Source organism: Catharus ustulatus, chromosome 3 (assembly GCF_009819885.2).
Source record: "Catharus ustulatus isolate bCatUst1 chromosome 3, bCatUst1.pri.v2, whole genome shotgun sequence".
Lineage (NCBI taxonomy): Eukaryota > Metazoa > Chordata > Aves > Passeriformes > Turdidae > Catharus > Catharus ustulatus.
This window is the reverse complement of record NC_046223.1, coordinates 42,563,865-42,577,151: the sequence shown is the minus strand read 5'-3', so window position 1 is coordinate 42,577,151 and position 13,287 is coordinate 42,563,865. Positions and strand designations below refer to the sequence as shown.

The 13,287-nt window shown below is 39.0% G+C and overlaps 1 protein-coding gene across 4 annotated transcripts in view; it reads right to left on the bottom strand.

The window, feature by feature from the left end:
- SMOC2 (SPARC related modular calcium binding 2) overlaps nucleotides 1–13,287 on the bottom strand; it is a 141,405-nt gene that overhangs the window by 79,511 nt on the left and 48,607 nt on the right. For all 4 annotated transcript variants that reach the window (XM_033056287.2, XM_033056289.2, XM_033056286.2 and 1 more), the window contains exons 3-4: nucleotides 2,827–2,933; nucleotides 1,627–1,726 (exon numbers count right to left, since the gene is read on the bottom strand). In XM_033056287.2, the coding sequence (XP_032912178.1) occupies nucleotides 1,627–1,726; nucleotides 2,827–2,933 (207 nt within the window). The remainder of the gene's footprint in view (nucleotides 1–1,626; nucleotides 1,727–2,826; nucleotides 2,934–13,287) is intronic.

Sequence of the window (13,287 nt, the reverse complement as noted above, 5' to 3'; positions counted from 1 at the left end):
GGCAGAGAGGAAGCTAAAAATGGATTTTGCAGAGAAAGTAACAAAGGTACACTCTCAGAGAAGCCCTGTCTGTGGACAGGTAAAAACATCTCTACTCAAAATTAAACTGAAGTATGAAAGTGTTGTCCTAGCCATAGCATCACAGAATTACAGAATGGTTTGCAAGAAACTTTAAAGTTCATCTCATTCCAAACCCCCTGCCAGGAGTAGGGACACCTCCCACTAGACCACCTTGCTCAGAGCACCATCCCATCCAGCCTTGAACATTTCCAGGGATGGTACATCCACAACTGAAGAAGACACATCTATGTGTTTTCTGAAGATGCAGATCATTCATAAATGAAAATGACCCTAAAATAAATATGAATGTACATTTTCCTCTATTTTAATGTTTCTGAATATTTTATATTATTTTTCAAAATTGAGTCTTGCTTCACAGTGACTTTTCAGACTGGATTTAAAAGAATACTCTGAAGAACATTATTTCTAGATAAAGTTCACCTACAGGCAGGATGTGGAAAGATTCTGCAAGTCACTTTAACAAGAAAGACTGTAAAAATAAAAAGAGCTTTCTATAAATTATGCTGACACTTCTGATCTCTTCCTTCCTCCCTCTATTCATTAAAAACAACAATGTTGTGCTTGAATGATTGAAGTAGATCAGGAGTGGTGAATTCCCTGATCCACTTTCTTTTTCAGCTTCATTCACACACAAGATTGGATTTTTAAAGCTATTTCTTCCCCTTTCTGACAGAGAATGGTGCTGCAGCACAAACAGTTGTACGAAAGATGGAGTGTGCAAATATTTGTAGAGCTATTTCTGTACAATTCTCATAACCTCAAGAGGCATGAACAGTGATTCTCACAACCATTCCTACGCTCGGCATTTATATTTATCATCAGTGTTAATAAAATACGGTCAGAAGCAAACCCCTAAAAAAACCAAAACCTGTTAACTGTCCTGATGAAAGACAAAAGGCAGTGAGGAAGGCAGTGAGTTTAGCTAATTTCTGCAGGTAATTTTTCCATTTTGCTCTTAATGCTTTTATTTTATTCTTATTTATCCTCTGGACCTGGTCATTCGTGGAATGTGCTGTGGGAGTTCTTTCACTGGGCTATGTTACAAATAGACATTCCCACTACACTTTTTCCTGTACTCTAAATATTTGAATTATCAAAAAATGCAAATCCCTCTGAAATGTTTTTGCAATGTATTTATGGGCAACAGAGTTTATAACATGAAGTGCTATATCAGCAATTCAGTCACCTGGTTTCATATATGGACATTTAAATATGGTATAAATGACGACTGCAGAAAAACTTCACTACCTAGAGTAATGTACAAAGTAGATGTATCCCAGAATCATAGGTAGGCTTAAGGTGGCAGTGACCTAAGACTTCATGCTTGACCACATGAAAAGCCAGACCAACTTTCTCAGAACCTCATCCAGTTCAATTTTACCAAATATCAAGGATGGGGCATCCACAGCTTCCACCATCACCTGTTTCTGGGCTGAACCACTCTTCCACTGAAAACTTATTTTGCTTAAGTCTAATCAGTTGCCACAGATAAACTCTGTTGTTCGTGACATACGGTCATAACCTAGCCAGACAAACAAGATTTACCTGGGCAGCGGGGAGTTTTGTGGGCCACAGCAGTACCACTGATAGGACGGCCATTGGGAGTGACACACCAGCAGTATCCAGTGTAACTATGGCACTGAACCTGTCAGAAACAACAAGAACCATGTGCAGCTTGTCAGACATGTGCCTGTTATCCCACAGCAGTCATGGCACCTGAGTACAGAGACTTATCCAGCACACTATATGGACAAAACCTAGAACAGACCACAATGGGCCCATCTCAGTTCTACATCTGATTTTTTAACACAAAGCATATTTCAAGATAGGTGTGGTTGGTCTTCAGAATCAAATGGAAGAGAAAGCTATTGAAATATGGGGTTGTTTACACCCTGTCTTAGACGAATACGGGGCAGGTGTTATACAAACCTCACAGCGAAGTTCCTCAAGGGACACATAAACTGTTCCTGAAACAAGCAATCCTGAGTTTTTTCCCACATAGAGAACATATTGTTCCACCCACTGAAGGAGCAGGACAGAGTGCTTCTGCCAGCATTATTCATATCCCAAGCTGTCAGAAAGGAAGCTCTTGGAATTCCACTTAGAAATCAATTGCATTATATTTTCTAAGGGCCAATACCACTTGCCTCATCACGCTTAAAAAGAGAAAAATGTTTTCTGCTCAAGTTCACAACCAAAAAGCAGTACACAGGGAACAGAAGGTGGTCATGATTGAAATATATACTTCAGCATAAGCTTCTAACTGTGTTCCTTCTGAATTCCGTGATCTAAATAAATTAGTCTCAGACCATATGCTTGTGAAGAAATTCAGCAGAGAATAAAGGATCCTGTATGATTCAGGATTTAGCACTTAAGATATGGATTCCAGTTGCAAGATTTCTGGTTCAAATCAGGAACAGATCACAAATTCCAAGCACTTTACCATCTGATGAGTATTCAGAGGGCAACAAGAATGACTCAGCCACCTCATCCTAGAAGAACAGGGAGTGTATTACACGAACAGTGGTAATGTTTGGCTCGTTTGCTGGCCAACTGAGAAAAAGAGAACAAGGACTCAACACAAAACACAGATTTTTCCTTCCATTTTTTGGATGTGTTGGCACACATTACATTTAATTTTGAAATTACATTTCCCTTCATTACATTTGTCTCTTCCTCACCCTTTTCAAACACACATACTCTGAGTTTCCAGTCATGCAAGACACTGAATGAAAAGTTTTCAACCTGACTATATGTGCCGTCATCATTGCATTCTGGGATAAACACTTGTTGAAATTCTTTGCGAGCTTGTTCTTGGGTGTACTTCCTCTCAGCCACACATCTGGAAACATCTAGAGAAAGGGAAAAGATAAGTCAGTTGGAGGATGCAATATGAAGAAAAGATAGGTGATCATCTCTATTATGAAAAAGACAACTCTGAGACTCAGTGCAAAGAGTAATGGAATTTTAATAACTGAAAATGTATGATCAGCATGCGTTATTTTTAGGGAAGGGAACCAATGCAAGCCAATAATTTCTGGACAATAATCCATAACTGGGAAATGAAATGGAGAGATACCTGGAGAGACAACCTCTCTGTTCCAAATGCCACCAAGGAGCAGAAGCCCAAACAGGGCTTTTCCTCTCAATTTAACACATCAGTAGCTCCCACATTGCATCCCACAATATTCTTTCCAAGCTGGTGGCAACAACAACTTTCTAGTACTTCATGAAAGGCAAAGGAGGTAGCAGGGCCACAACTGCCTTGTACTTCCTACTTAACTGTAATTAGGCAGCAAATTCAGCTGTAACTACAGATGTCCCCACCAGGCTGGTAAAAAAAATAAATATATATATAGTATGGTGCAGGGACTTATTGGGAAGGTGATTAAATAATAATTTTGGACAAGAATGATTCATATTATGCTAAAATTTAATGTAACAGTTTATGATTTAAGCATGGGGCATCGTCTACCACATGTTCCTTTTTGTCCACTGTGAATTTTCCTGCACCATCTCCTTCATTACTTGGTATTGGTCTCCATCAGCTTTAATTAGGCAGAGTTTCCATTGTCTAATAAACTATATTGTCTACTACATACACTTTATTTCAGTTAGGCAGCCAAGAACTTAAAAAAGACACATACTATAAACTGTTGTACCTTTTACACTAGAAATTTTAGCATGTTGATGATGCAGAATCAGAACTTAATAATCTACTTGAGTTAAGCAATTTCAGGAAAAATGAGAATACCAGACAAGCTTACAGTAGTATTAATGACTTCAAGATGTGACTGGAACATTTGAATTAGAATAATTTCAAACATACAAGCAGAGAAATTTGCTGCTTCTGATCCCAGTTTGGTTTAAAGACTGTATGATAGAAACGGGTTAATCCCATTTTAAGGCTAAAACTGCGAGACAGAGGTATTGTGGTGATTCATTAATGCTTGTGCAGTTCTTCAAATGCATGGGGACAGCCTTTCTAGTCCATGCAAGTTGAACAGAATCTGAACAGTGAGGCAGCAGCACTTGACAGAGGTGCTCCTAGGAGCACACAGGTGAGCCAGTTGAACTTCCAGTCCCCCAAGCACCCCCTCTGTGCCAGTATGATCCAGACACACACTCACAGAACCAGCCTGGAAACTTAGTGGAGCGGCAGAAGTTCCTTTTTATAGGGTAAATCCTTCCCTTGTCACCTCCACTGAGCTTTGGACAACTCACCTGGCAACATTAGCATTAAAAAATCCCTTCAAGTCCTAGGCAATATGGCATGGAAGTTCAGCATAATGAGGACAGAAATTTGCCCTCAGAATCTGCATTCTGACAAGAAAATTGGGGCCCCTTAATTCTAATCTTCCTATTTCCCTCCTGATCCTGGATTCATGAGCACCAGCTCTGTGTATGTTACTTTACTCTTCTCAAAGGAGCACTATGAGAGTTCATGTTGCTAATATGCTCCAAATACAAATAGCTTCACATTGACAAACTATGTTTCAGTCTTAGCATAATTAATTGTATTATGCTATTTCAGGAGGGATACTCACAGAGAAATGCAATGGTACCCGAAAGGAACAGAGAAATTCAAGCATCCGGAAATGTGAGAAAGAAAAATAATAAGGAACTGAATTAATTTGTACTATGGCACTTTAATAGTTTGTTTCTCCAAGGGAGAATTATAGCCAATGTACTGTGCAGCTCAGGTAAAATCTGTTAATGTGTGCACTGCTGAAGTTTTTTTTTGGGAAAAAAAAAAAAAAAAAGAAACATTTTAAGTAAGCTTTGGTGTAGTAAGCATTCTTCTGAGCATGGTTTGGTTACACAGTACTTAATAACATGTGGTTTTAATGTAGCTAGTATTTTAACTGAAAATAAATCACTCCTTTGTTGGACCTCTGTCCTCATTTTTCTAGAATGACATGTGGTTTAAATGTCTAAAAGGAAAAGTGATATAAATTCCATCACATAAGGTCTCTGGTACAGTACCAGCAGGGTTGTAAATTATCTTCAATAGTTGAATTATCATGAAAATATGCCAAGAAGAAAGAGAAGTTCTCCAAAACTGTCCACTACTTGTTTCTAAACAGCCTGATGCTCAAAAGGTCTCCTATTCATGGATGATCTAATATGCTTTAAAATCAACAGTCACCAAATTTATTGGAATATAAAATTCACATTTGAAGTATTATTTTGTATTATATAACCATGGAAACATTTTCAACCTGTTGGCCGTTACTGTGCTTCAGTATATGCAAAATAAAAGCATAAGGAAGACCTTTTATCAAGTTAAGCATCTGAAACTGTGTAAAGTCAAAATATTGTTTCCAGTTGTTTTTTTTTTTTATTTTACCAAGATATTACTGCAGAAGAATAATTATGACACAGAGTTGAGGTCCAAACCTGATAGAAGAAATGTAATTGGGTGATCAAGAAAAAAAGAATATAAAAAGATTCATACTTAAATATATATACTTAATATATATACTTACATATAAATTTGAAATTTTAAATTATTAATTCAGAGGAGGTAAATTCTTTCAAAATAAAAAAGTGATTGACTGAAGAGAAAAGAAATTACAACATTTTCAATAAATTTGTAAGATTTCACCATCTGGTCATCTTCCTCTGTGCCCTGGTTGCAATGCCTTCAAAATCTCTTGTATAACTTCTAGCAATTTTTCCAAGGAAAAAGAATTCAAGACTTTCAAGAGCTATACGTTAATGCAAAATAACAGCTAAAAAAGGATGAAAACATTCTTTTCTGACATGACTGGGTGAAAGGCTGAAACACAAGCTCACATCAAAATACCAGACAAGAGAGAGTTGTAGGGAAACCTCCCAGCTCCTAACATGCATAAATAAGGGATGGGCGACATCCTAATCCATAGGGAGAAAAACCTTCCACGTGGCCACTGCTCATGTCCATTCAGCAAAGGCAAATCTGGGATTCACTGTACAAAGTCTCCTTTGAGTGCACCCAGACACTTGTCTGCAGGCCCCTCTGTGCACCTAATAGTAGTGCAGGTAATGAAAATGCCTCACATGAATCTCAAATTAATAGGATGAGTCTAGGCTTATGTGGCTTGCCAGAATTTCATTTACATTAAAGAATCTATCAATCAATAAATACATCTAAGGGGATAGGTACGAATAAAGTCTCTCACACAGAGATTCAACCTTGCTATTTATGTAGGACAGGAATCATTCAGATAAGGATGGACACTGAATATTTCGAAATGAAGACCGAGAAAGGTTATAGGACTGACATAGTACATTTGGGCTGATTAATCAGCCCACAGCTTTTGACTTTTCAGCATCATCCCTGACAAAAGCAGGCTAAATTAGGAGGTAAGCAGTGTCCCTCTGGTGATAAACCTGAGAGCAGAGGGGACTCTGAGGCTGCAAGGTTTGGGAAGGATGAAAAACACTGTATAACACTGCAAAGCTTTATTAATTTATTTTTTAATCTGTTTTTCTTTAACTTTTTGGAAGTTTCTATTGGAAAAACAAGGGGCTTGAAACTCTTACTGGTTTCTTACTAGAATTCCCACTATACTTTATTTCTCTTCCTAACTAAAGTATTAATAAAGAAGCCAGTAGGCTCAAGCTGGATTCTGGTGTATAACCTGGTGAAAAGACCATTAGGTTCTAAGACCTGTTAAAATCTGGTTGAAATGCAGCCTAATTTGCCTATAGTTCTACAATGAGAAGGACTGGTTTTGCAGACATGAAGCTGTAATTTGGAATTGTGTCAATGACTAACTCAGTGAGACTTTATCCTCTCAAATCCAGGTAAATGGGCTTTTACATCCCCACAACCTTGCGGGGAATTGGAAAAAAATATCTCCTGGCATAGAAACTGAGCATGAAGCTGCATGAGTTTACCTTAAATCGGCTCACTGGGACTCTCTTAGCTGTCAAACTGGATTGGTACAAGGCTCATTGCATTTTAGCACACTATGTTGGCCAATGTGTTGATTGTACCTCTGTGACTTAGCACCAGGACTGCAAAAGCAGCCAGAGGTTTAATGAGATGAACACATCCTGAAGAGTACAATGCAAGACAAAAATGGGTGTATGGGAGGCGACAGAAATACACAGAACTCTAGAGAGTACAGAGTTGTAGCTGTTTGGAGGGGTCTTTCTGAATTTCCCTGGTGACAATTCTGGCTTCCAGGGCAGACCAGTGACCAGACACCACAAGCAAAATAAAAAGTTATCTAAATTCTGATCTAAGTTTCTCTGCAACAGGGAAAACTTTCACCTATTAAGTGAACTGGTACCACTACATTGGTACAGGATCTTCCTGAGATAGCACTAAAGTCAACAGGAAATTCTGGAAATAGAGTCAACCTCACAAACAGCACCAGCCTGACTTGGAACTAATCTCATTTTATGCTTTATTTCCAATAGTTCAGCTCCAAAAACATGGAGCTTCAGGGAAGAAACATGCACCAACTTCAACTCTGCTGGCTAATCCTTGAATAATATATCAAACAGAGGGAAGTTTATTACTGCAAAGTTGAAGCTTATCGTTATAACAATGACACAAATTCGTCAAGGATGTAAACACCATCTCTAAGGTGACATTCAGTACAACTGATTTACAGGAATTTTGGGGCTCTACAGGGAATTCTAACTCATATTCTCTCATGGAAAAGTAAACAGCTTTCCAAAAGTAGAGATAAATCTCTTGCAAAGGTTTCAATTTAGTTCATCCAGTATTTCTCGGTCTGCTATATATCGCAGTAAGAATAAAAATACCTTTCTCAGTCCCAATACATGGAGTAAATTTTGCTTGCTTTGCAAGAGATTATTGTGTTTGAAACAACCTTGTTATATATTCATGCAAAAAATACACTTTCTCCTTTACTTAGTTATTATAGATGGAATATTCTGTTGAACATATCAGAAACATTTACTACTTTGTAGTATATATAAAGTAGTTAATTTAATAATTTGAAGGTTTCCTTGAGAGCTTCCCACAGAGTCAGCTGTTCCTACACGAAAGAGAAAGCTTTCCTTAAGTCATATAGATGTAAAAAGGCAGACCTAGTGCAGACACACATAATTCAAAGACCTTTCACTGTCTTTGCACCTCAGTTTTGCCAGAATACCTTTCTACACTTGTCCTTACACTTAGAAACATGCAGTGCAACAAGCCATTTCAAGTCAGCTGCTCACCTGAGCACTTTAGTGAATTGTCCTAAAAACAAACCAGAATTTATTTCTGCTTCTGCGCTTCCTTCCCACTGCTGTACCCTTTTGGTAACTGGTAATGATATAATGAAAGTCAAACAATCTTAATTTGGAGTTAATTTAGCACAGAAATTTTATTCAGAGCACAAGGCACCACTTGGTTTCTATGGAATAAACCACTCATGAAAATTTCCCATTATATTTGACCTAGGTCAATGTATATTGTAAAGAACTGAATGTGTCCAACAGCAAAGCAGATAAAAAGCTGTAGCCTCTAGTGATAGGAATCACGTAGCAAACTATATATGCTGAAAGTATCAGTTTTAAAGATGCAGAGATACTAGTCTCTTGGGTTGGAAAGGATGTCAGCACAGACATTTAGCCTGACACAGCCATAAAATAATGACTTGCTGCTTCGTGACAAGAGCTGGCCAACTCTTTCACTATTTATTTTTATAGCTGCTTTCTGGATTCAAACAAAACAGCAGAGAAATCTTAGCCTAAACTCTCCTCTGCTGGCATCTAACAGACAGAGTCAGGCAGTGTGGGGTTTCTTTGTTATTTTCTTTTTGCTTTTGCTTTTGCTTTTTTTCCCCCTCACATTTTGCAACCACATAGCAATTTAGATATCTAAGCTCTAAGATAAAATAAGGAATGCTGCGCTGGATTCCCTCCTGGCACACTATTTCAGTTTGCTAACAGTCACATTGGGAGAGATACAGTCTGCTTAGAACTGAATCAAATACTTGCAGAAAAACTAAAGCAACAGCTTTAGAAGCCAAAGAATTACACTAGGCTTTCTCAGAAGAGCAGAGACTTGATAATTTTGCGACGTCCTGTTTGCTAATTATTGCACTGAAAATCTGAGAATATTTGCAACTGTTTGTGGTTCCTAGTCTTCAGAGCAGGATTACTGCTTTAGCAACTCTCCACCTCTTTTAGGACCTGCATTTTTATATAAGGTCTGAAATTAAAACTGAAAATACAAGACCAGAAATGAAAATTTCACAGAAAACCCCCTGAAAGATCGCTTTCAAATCAAATTGCTGTAGTGCATACTTGGTTTTATGATGACCCATTTTTTGTGCATAAGAATGCCCTCACATGCCTTATTTCTGAGCAGTCTGGCTTCAGTAAATTCTGCTTGGAGAAGTATTATCAAATATATTATATTAAAAAGAGATAAAGTCCATCTCCAGAAAATTGTGGATACTATCCCAGTGTCACTTGTCTTGTGCTCTAAGTACCACTAGATACATTTACAAGAGCAAAGAATATTCCACAAAAATATTTCAAACATACTTAAAACTTTATTAATTTCCATTAAATACTTACTAGAAAGTATAATCAGAAGCCAACTCTACTTGCTTTAAGAGATAACATGAATTGTAACTTCATGATGTAGATACCTTTTTCACCATGACATTCTCAACACTTTTACTACAGTGGTTTGATGTGTAACATCTTGACACATAATATAAATGAAGAGTCAAAACCAAAATGAGGTTGTGGCTGACAAGTGATTGTACCAGGATTGCCAGCATCACAGTCTGGACACTTGCAGTCATCCCACAGATTAAACACAGTGTCTACCGTGAGAAAATATGTCTGAAAAAGGAGGCGATGGCTCCTAGCTGAAAGTATTTTAAGGCAAAAATCTGCCATATAATCAATCTTCCTTCTGTAAAGTTTATTTTTAAAAATCCCAAAGTTAGTACCACTTCTCAATATACAGTAATTTCACGATTAAAAGCCGCACCATTTTGACTAAAATTTGCTCCCACACTGGAAATGCGGCTTATACTCAGGGGCGGCTAATATGTGAATAATTTTCTGACATTTACAACCCTGGAAGTGCAAACTGAGGTGCCGAGTCAAGTAACCTGCCAGTAAAACCCGGCTTTTCGCGATTGTTACACGTTGGTTACTCTGTTGTGCCGCAGGTGGAGCCGGCTCCATGCAGGCAGCATGGCAGGTGGGGAAGGCAGGGGACTCCCTCCTTCAAGCAGCCCAGCCCAAGGGAGGCAGGGGGCTTCCTCCTGCTGGTCCCGTGGCTCGGGGGGAGGCAGAGGGCTCCTGTCCCCTCCTGCTGTTGCCGCCGTGGGAACGGGGGGGCTCCATCTCCGCCTCCCACCACCGCCGCGGGTGCCAGCGGGCTCTGTGCCCCCCCTGCCACCGCAGCGCAGCGCTGGGCCGGGGCAAGCAAGCCCAGCAGCGGCTGCAGCCGGCCCCAAGCGGCCCCGCCAAGCGGTAGCACCAAGCAGGGCCACCTGGCCCAGTCGCGAGCCCTCACGGCCCGAGCTGAGCCAGTAAACCCCACCATGCCGCAATTCTGTTACTATTTGGCAACTTTGTTGCACGCGGGTCCTCCCTGCAAATGACAGAGCAGTTTATAATTGGGTGCAGCTTGTGTATGGACCAAGAACGAAATGTTTGCCAACACCCAGCAATGCGGCTTATAGTCAGTGCGACTTGTAATCATGAAATTACTGTATTCTTTTTTTAATACATTTTTGAAAGTAATGAAAAAACCTGCATCACTCTTTTTTTTTGTTTTGTTTTTCCTCATAAAAGATGAGAAGAAAAAAGAAAAGGGAGAAGTGAAAAGAGAGAGCTAAGGACATGTGAAAACTGTCCTGTTTTCAGTTTACAGACTGTGCAAAGTCTCACTCTGTACAGGTTTATTCTTAAGACTGACACCTTGGTCCAGTCCCACTTTCACTCATTTCAGCTAGAAAAAGAACCATGCCTACGCACTGCTTTTTTTTTCTGTCTCCAAACAAAACATCTTGGAAGCATGTTCCACCAGCCCAACACATCCCATGGGGCTGCCTTGCAGGCAGCAGGTGCCAGCCCAAGCCAAGGTCCCTGCCCACACCCTGAGCCAAGGGACGTGCTCAGGCACTGCCAGCGCACGTCAAGCTCACACCCGCTTGGCTCACAGGCGCACCTGAGCTGGATGGCAGCCTCCATGGGAATTCTGGAAAAGCTGTGCACTCAGAAACCACGTCCAGCACTTACAACCCAGCACTTTAGCTAACAGGCAAGAGTAATGTTTCTCCAAGTTATGCTTGGATTCATTAATTATGGGACCAAGATGAACTTGTGGTCTCAAAACAACTACTGCCCAGCAATGCCTTCATTCTCTTCACAAAGGGAAAATCCTATTAGCATGTTTATCCAAAGGCAGAAATTTCAATTTATTCAAGCATGCTTTTAATCCATTCATTAAGTCATTGTACTAATAGTTTAAATGAGCGAAACTTTTCACTATCCCTGAAAGTCCTAATTTAAAGAAACAAATGCAGAGCATTTTCTTCTTTAAGGAAAGCAAATAGTAAAATATCTGTTTTATGAGAAATTTCACTCATATTTTGATGTGTTTTGGTTCTTTATGTGGCTTGTGAGAATTAAGATGCTACCCTTTGTTATATCTATGACAGCTCATAAAAGAACAGCATTTTTAAACAGTGAGGCTCTTTAAGACAGCATAAATGAATTAAGCTAAACATGATCTACTTAGGGTTTCCAATGGAGAAAGTGGATCTACATAGCTACAGAAATAATAATATTACTCTGTGTGATGGTTTTCCTTGGTGTACTCACAAAGCAGTAAGTCACTGCTGGGGCTACCTCTGCAAATACTGAATATATATTCAGTGTTAGGTTAAATTCCCAACCCCTCAGAAATTAAGTATCACTGTGGAAAGCTCATACATTGCCATTTTTAATAAGGACCACACAGATTTGTGCAATTCCAGTTTGCCAATTGCTTATAAACCTAGGTTGCTGTTACATGATGATAGTGAAGTAAGGAAATGTGATGTGAGCTGGCAGTGGATATTTTTCAGCAATTGACAATTTGTATCAAAACTCACATTAGAGAAGTCTTATTTTAGTGAAGTATGGGGAGAGAAGCCACAAAATCCAAGTACCTCAGCTAGGATATTTTAAGAACTCTGTGTTAGGATAGAGACATGCTGGCAAGACAGCACATATGAATTTGTTTTTTTCATTGATCACGATGCCAGAATACCAAATATTATTGCCAAGCCACTTGCTCAATACATCAAGAATATCAGTCTCCAGGTCTCAATTATGGGGCCAGGCACAGGCACTTAAACTGAGAAATGAAATTAGTATTCTTAATACTATTTAAGAAACTAGAAGAGAAATAGAAAAAGAAAGAAATTTTTAAAAGTAAGCTGAACAACCTTAAACCTGTAAAAGAAGGCACTTCTGTGCATGCTGCCTGCTGGGAATAGTCCTTGTCCGTCTTCTTGCTGAGCCACATAGATACACTCCTCAGGAGAGTTGGCCAGTGCCCAAAGTGCAACAGGGAGCATTTACCACCTCACCTGCCTGGTGCTCACACTGTCTCCTTGCATTGTTTAATTAATGTGTGCAGACATAGTGTCTGTGTCTTTCTGAGCAGTTTAAATGCAATTATATTGCTTTTCCACTTTGTGGATGGTTTGTTCCTTTGGTTATGCTGGGCCAGATTCACTGTGAAGCACTTGTGTGTGCATGTGGTTGATCCCCATCACAGGTGATATTTTAACAGTCCTAACTGCTAAACAACATGAGCAGTATTTCTCAGCTGTCAACATACATTTATTTATTAGATCCGTAATCTCACTGGACAGTAAATGTCTGTGTCAAGCAAGTGGCAAATCTCCAGAAATTCAGAATTAAGATTTTGTTTGGAAAAGTATCCAAAAATGTGGATGTTAATCTACAGTGTACACAGATCATTTGAGATCTTAGAAACTCCAAAAGTAGGCTGGAAATCTTGTAAGATTTTAACTTATAGCATTTCCAAGCTTAGCAATGGATTCCAGCAAAGGCTGAAAGTGGACTTAAAATTAAAAAAAAAAAAAATCATAAAATTAATGTCTTCAGAAAAAAAAAGTTAACAGAACAGTCTATTTTGATGCTTGCTTTGTTAAAGGTGGGTTATCTTTCAGAAATCAAAGGAAAGTTCAGGGTTCATTCACTTTCAGGTTT